The sequence below is a fragment of the Clupea harengus genome, chromosome 7 (assembly GCF_900700415.2).
Source record: "Clupea harengus chromosome 7, Ch_v2.0.2, whole genome shotgun sequence".
NCBI classification, from domain to species: Eukaryota; Metazoa; Chordata; class Actinopteri; order Clupeiformes; family Clupeidae; genus Clupea; species Clupea harengus.
The window spans coordinates 25,292,388-25,298,841 of NC_045158.1; the positions used below are offsets into that span (position 1 = coordinate 25,292,388).

The 6,454-nt window shown below is 48.8% G+C and overlaps 1 protein-coding gene across 1 annotated transcript in view; it reads right to left on the reverse strand.

The window, feature by feature from the left end:
- Positions 1-922: 922 nt before the first annotated feature.
- LOC105904067 (leucine-rich repeat transmembrane neuronal protein 4) overlaps positions 923-6,454 on the reverse strand; it is a 13,301-nt gene continuing 7,769 nt past the window's right edge. The window contains exon 2 of the mRNA XM_012831897.3: positions 923-2,493. Within this exon, the coding sequence (XP_012687351.1) occupies positions 929-2,493 (1,565 nt within the window). The 3' untranslated portion in view covers positions 923-928. The remainder of the gene's footprint in view (positions 2,494-6,454) is intronic.

The window sequence follows — 6,454 nt, forward strand, 5'->3', positions numbered from 1 at the left end:
ACACACACACACACACACACACACATTAGAAAATAGGAGCGGTTTGGTTGGTAAACATGTGCATGTGTCTTTTGTAAGCCATCAAGAAAGGCTGCCTTTAAGAACGATCATCCTTCTGTCTTTTCTGCAGCAGAGGACTAGTCCTCAGCTGAAGCCCTCCTGCAACGCTCTCCGCAGAAACCCCGCAGAGATTGTCCACCTGGATCAGACGTCCTCCTAAATCTCAGGCAGATCAATCACCTGGGCTCAGATTAGATTGTAGAAACCAAAATCACCTCTTGGCGCCGGTTATCACATTTGTCGTTATCCAGAAGCTAAAATAAATCAAATATTTGCCCACAAGGCACCACAAGAAGCACGGCAAGAAATTAACTTCCTCAAATAGTTTATCACTTTAAACAGGCAACCTCGCAAACTAGCTTTTACTCAGCATCATTCTCTGCCCGTGGCAGGGCAGACTGGAGTAAACACACACACAGACACACACACAAACACACACACACACACACAGAGACAGGGTAGGAAAAGATTCACTGCATAGATACTTGATCTCAAACGCATCGTTGTGGTCACTCATTATGTTTTGACAGCATTAGCATTCGTTGCCAGACAGCATTAGCATCGTTGCCAGTCTTGTAGACCACAGATGCATTGACCCAGATCTGTCCTATCCAGAGTAAGCTGCTGTTTGAGTTTGACTCAAGATCCCATGCACTGACCCTCAATTCTATCCAACACACACACACACACACAAGCACACACACACACACACACACACACACACACACACACACACACAACACACACACAACCGGTACAGAGAGATCAGCAGAGGAAAAAAAAAACGAGCGTTATTTTTTTCCTACTGCCGCAGTGGATTTACCTCAGTGTCCCCGCGGAGGAAATGGGCATGAGAGGGGGCGATGGATCATACCTCACATTCGCGTGAGCCCGAGATGGTGTAGGTGCAGGGGCCCGTGCCGTTGACCAGCACGTCCACGGTCTCAGAGTTCGTGGGCTTGTAGTCCACATAGTACTCCTGCAGCGGGGCGCTGAGGGCGCGGCCGCCGGTCTCGCGCCGGGCCTTTTTCCGGCGCTTGCGCGCCACCGAGTGCTGCTGCAGCTGCTTCATGCTGCTGGGGTAGCGCCGCCACGACACGTAGATCACCAGCAGGATGATGGCCACCGACAGGAAGAGCGCCACGCTGCCCGCGACGATCTTGTGGAAGGACACGTGCTCGAAGTCCTGCTCCGGGACGGAGGCTCCGGCAGGGGGGGAAGGGGAGGGCGTCCCCGCCGCCCCACTGGTGCGCACTGCCACCTCGTCCACCTTGGAGAGAGTGGGGGAGGGGGGCCTTCTTGCTTTGGACTGGGAGCTGGGGGTGGAGGGGATGGGGACGTAGGGGGCCGGGGTGTTCTTGCAGACGCTCAAGTTCTCCACCACCTCCATCACTTTCTCCCCCTGCACCTCTTTCGGGCCGGCACAGATCATGGTGGTCTCCTTGTTCCCCTTGAAGTTCTTCAGCCAGGTCACCAGGGGGCAGATGCTGGTCCTGCAGTCCCAGGTGTTGCTGGACAGACTGATGGTGGAGAGCGAGAGCCAGGCGTCCACCACCTCTTGGGAAACGTTGGTCAGCTTGTTGGAGTCCAGGTTGAGAGTCTGCAGGTTGCGCAGACACTGGAAAATGCTTGGCTCCAGCATCTGAAGCTCATTTCCGGACAGGTCCAGCTTCTGCAGGGACGTCCAGGTCCAGGTGATGCCCTGGCTGATGGACTTGATGCGGTTCCACTGCAGGTAGAGGGCCCGCAGGTTGTTGAGGCGCGGGAAGTGAGAGAAGTTGATCTTGGAGAACTGGTTGTGCTCCAGGTGCAGCTCCGTGAGCTTCAGCAGCCCCGCGAAGGTGTTCCTCGTCAGGCTGCGCAGCCGGTTGTAGCCCAGGTCCAGGAACTCCAGGTTGCGGCAGTCCTGGAACACGCGCATGGGCACGGTCTTGAGGGAGTTGGAGCGGATGTGGAGGCTGAGCAGCTTGCGCAGGCCCTGGAACTGCGCCGGCTGCAGCACCTGCATCTTGTTGTAGGAGAGGTCCAGGTTGCGCAGGTTGGGGACGGTGTGGAAGGTGGTGTTCTCCAGCTGCGTGATCTTGTTGGAGCTGAGGATGAGCTCCTTCAGCCTGCGGACGCCGTGGAACGCCTGGCTGTCCACCGCGCTGATGTAGTTGTGATCCAGGTAGAGCCAGACCAGCTGACTGAGGCTGGCGAACTGGCCCGCTCGCAGGTTCGCCAGGCTGTTGTAGCGCAGCGACAGGCCCTGGCAGCCCGCCGACAGGTTCCGGGGCACGTCGGGGAAGGCGTTGGACTCGCAGTAGACGATCTTGCCGTCGCAGCGACAGCTCTCGGGACAGGGGCGCTCCCGCGTGCGACCACCGGGGGCAGCGTGCAGCCACGCCTGGAGCAGCAGGGGGAGCACCAGCCACCCGCCACGCATCATGGAGCCTGCAGACGACACACACACACATACACACACACACAAATACACACACACACAGGGAGATATTAATGCCGACACATATGCACAGGGAGATATTAATACCAACACACACACACACACACACACACACACACAAACAAATACAGGGAGATATTAATACCAACACACACACACACACACAGGGAGATATTATTGTCAACACACACACACACACACACACACACACACACACACACACCACAGGGAGATATTAATGCCAACACACACACAGCAGACAGTAATTCTGACACAGACACACATATCCCTTATTAACCCTAAAAACACACTCAGGCCATTAATACTCATGCTGACATGGATATCCACAATAAGCCCTAAAACACACAACAGGAAACCAACCAGCCAACAAACACACAGGGAGTCATGCATACACACCAACACACAGGGCAAACATTCATATCAACACACACACACACACACACACACACACACACACACACACACACACACACACACACACACACACACACACACACACACACAAACACACAGGGAGCCATGCATACACACCAACACACACACAGAGCCATGCATACACACCAACACACACACAGAGCCATGTATACACACCAACACACAGGGTGTCATGCATACACACTAACACACAGGGTGTCATGCATACACACCAACACACACACAGGGAGCCATGCATACACACCAACACACAGGGAGCCATGCATACACACCAACACACACACAGGGAGCCATGCATACACACCAACACACACACACACACACACACACACACACACACACACACACACACACACACACACACACACAAACACAAACACACAGGGAGCCATGCATACACACCAACACACAGAGCCATGCATACACACTAACACACAGGGTGTCATGCATACACACTAACACACACACAGGGAGCCATGCATACACACCAACACACACACAGGGAGCCATGCATACACACCAACACACAGGGCAGACATTCATACCAACACACACACAAACCAGCACACATATAAAACCTCAATCAGAACCCCACACAGACACAGGTTAACCCGTATAAAACCCTAAACACACGCACACACACACACACACACACACACACACACACACACACACACACACACACAGCGAGGGACACATTCAGGCCCATACAAACATGCTATCTTTCATCATAAGCCCATGGAGACTGACACCAGGATAATCCCTATTTTCCCTAAATTAAGCCTGATTAACCCTAAAGACACCCTTTAGCACAGACTGACACACTCACACACACACACTCACATCACACTTACACACACACACACACACATACGCACACACTCACATCAGACACTTACAGACTGACACACTCACACACACACACACTCACATTAGAAACTTGCAGACTGACACATGCACAAACACTCACATCAGATACTTACAGACGACTGATACACACACACACACTCACATCAGACACTTACAGACGACTGATACACTCACACACACTCACATCAGACACTTACAGACTGACAAACTCACACACACTCACATCAGACACTTACAGACGACTGATACACACACACACACTCACATCGGACACTTACAGACGACTGATACACTCACACACACTCACATCAGACACTTACAGACTGACACACTCACACACACTCACATCAGACACTTACAGACTACTGATACACTCACACACACTCACATCGGACACTTACAGACGACTGATACACACACACACACACACACTCACATCAGACACTTACAAACTGACACACTCACACACACACACACTCACACACACTCACATCAGACACTTATGACAATATTTAAAAGGCCACCTTTCGGTCAGTTACCCCATTACCCTTCTGCAGTATTTCGTATTGTGTGAGCCTGGTGTTAATATCTAGATGCAATTTGTACTTTTTAGTTTTTCTTGGTAGAGTGAAACAACATAGATCACAACGACTGTTTAATTTCAGTTATAATGCCAAACATCGAAGGAAACAGATATTGTAAGATTTGTCTCTCTGAACAAGATAGTTATTCACAAGATAGTTTTATATCTGACACAGGTCTTCACAAGGCTCCTCAGGAATATTGTACTGATAATGAATATCAGTATATACCAATCAGGTATCACCGTACTTAAGCCCAGTATCCATAAAGCATTATGAACACATTCATAGAGGGTTATAAGGCATTCATAATGCCTCATAAAGATTTACTTAGGTCTATATAACTATTTTACACAGAAATGACTGTATTCATTGTTACAATGTCATAGTGTAAGCCCTTACAGCTTGATGTATCAGAATGCATAATAAAGGTTCTTTTACCTCTTAGTAACGGCACTTATGACATCTTTGCCTTATAGCCAATGTTGTTTATTCACCAAATGCTCTTTATGAGGTCATATGTGACTCTATACAAGCTTTCATGCTATAACATCATCATACAAATACATACATACATACATACATACATACATACATACATACATACATACATACATACATACATACATACATACATATATATACATATATACATACATACATACATACATACTGTACATACATACATACATACATACATACATACATACATACATACATACATACATACATACATACATACATACATATAAACATACACACATACATAGACACATATATACATACTGTACATACAAACAAACATATGTACATGCAGCACATACATACATACATACATACATACATACATACATACATACATACATACATACATACATACATACATACAGTACACACACATACATAGATAGATAGATACATACATACACCAAATTAAAGTGTACACACACACACACACAAGGCGGCACTCTTGCACATGGTAGGCAATTAAAACTACTAATTGAAATCAGCCGTTTGGATGCCCCTAATTTAAAGGTGCAGTCCACGATATTCTCATCCAATTCAAATTCAGTGGATTGCTCCTCACAGTCCTCTAGCTGTCTGTTCTGCATGTGTGATCCTCCTACATAGTCCTGACTCTGCTAATGGGTAAGAAATAAAGTGACTCGGACCGAGCCATGCACTATTCCAGCCAATCAAGACATCGCCTCAGGAGCATGGAAGGAAGGGGTGTAGTTGAATTGGCTCAAAAATGGCCTTTAGCTAAAATCATGGATTGTACCCTTCACTGTATTTCTGCTGTCTGAGCCGTCACTGAAGTAAACATATGCTGTTAATGTGTTAATATACACAATTACTTGAATGAAAATATGTTGTTAATGTGTTAATAAACACAATTACTCGTGAAACAACAAACAAAATCCCAAACTCCCTGCATCTGCACCCCACTCAGCCCAGGACATATCTCACCACGTCAGCATAACACAGCCCCACATCCACTGCTCAGCACTGTCAGGAACAGCTCCACATCCACTGCTCAGCACGGTCAGGAACAGCCCCATATCCACTGCTCAGCACGGTCAGGAACAGCTCCACATCCACTGCTCAGCACTGTCAGGAACAGCCCCACATCCACTGCTCAGCACGGTCAGGAACAGCCCCACATCCACTGCTCAGCACGGTCAGGAACAGCCCCATATCCACTGCTCAGCACGGTCAGGAACAGCCCCATATCCACTGCTCACCACGTCAGCATAAAACAGCCCCATATCCACTGCTCAGCACGTCAGCATAAAACAGCCCCACATCCACTGCTCAGCACGTCAGCATAAAACAGCCCCACATCCACTGCTCAGCACTGTCAGGAACAGCCCCACATCCACTGCTCAGCACGGTCAGGAACAGCCCCACATCCACTGCTCAGCACGGTCAGGAACAGCCCCACATCCACTGCTCAGGACGGTCAAGAACAGCCCCATATCCACTGCTCAGCACGTCAGCATAAAACAGCCCCACATCCACTGCTCAGCACGTCAGCATAAAA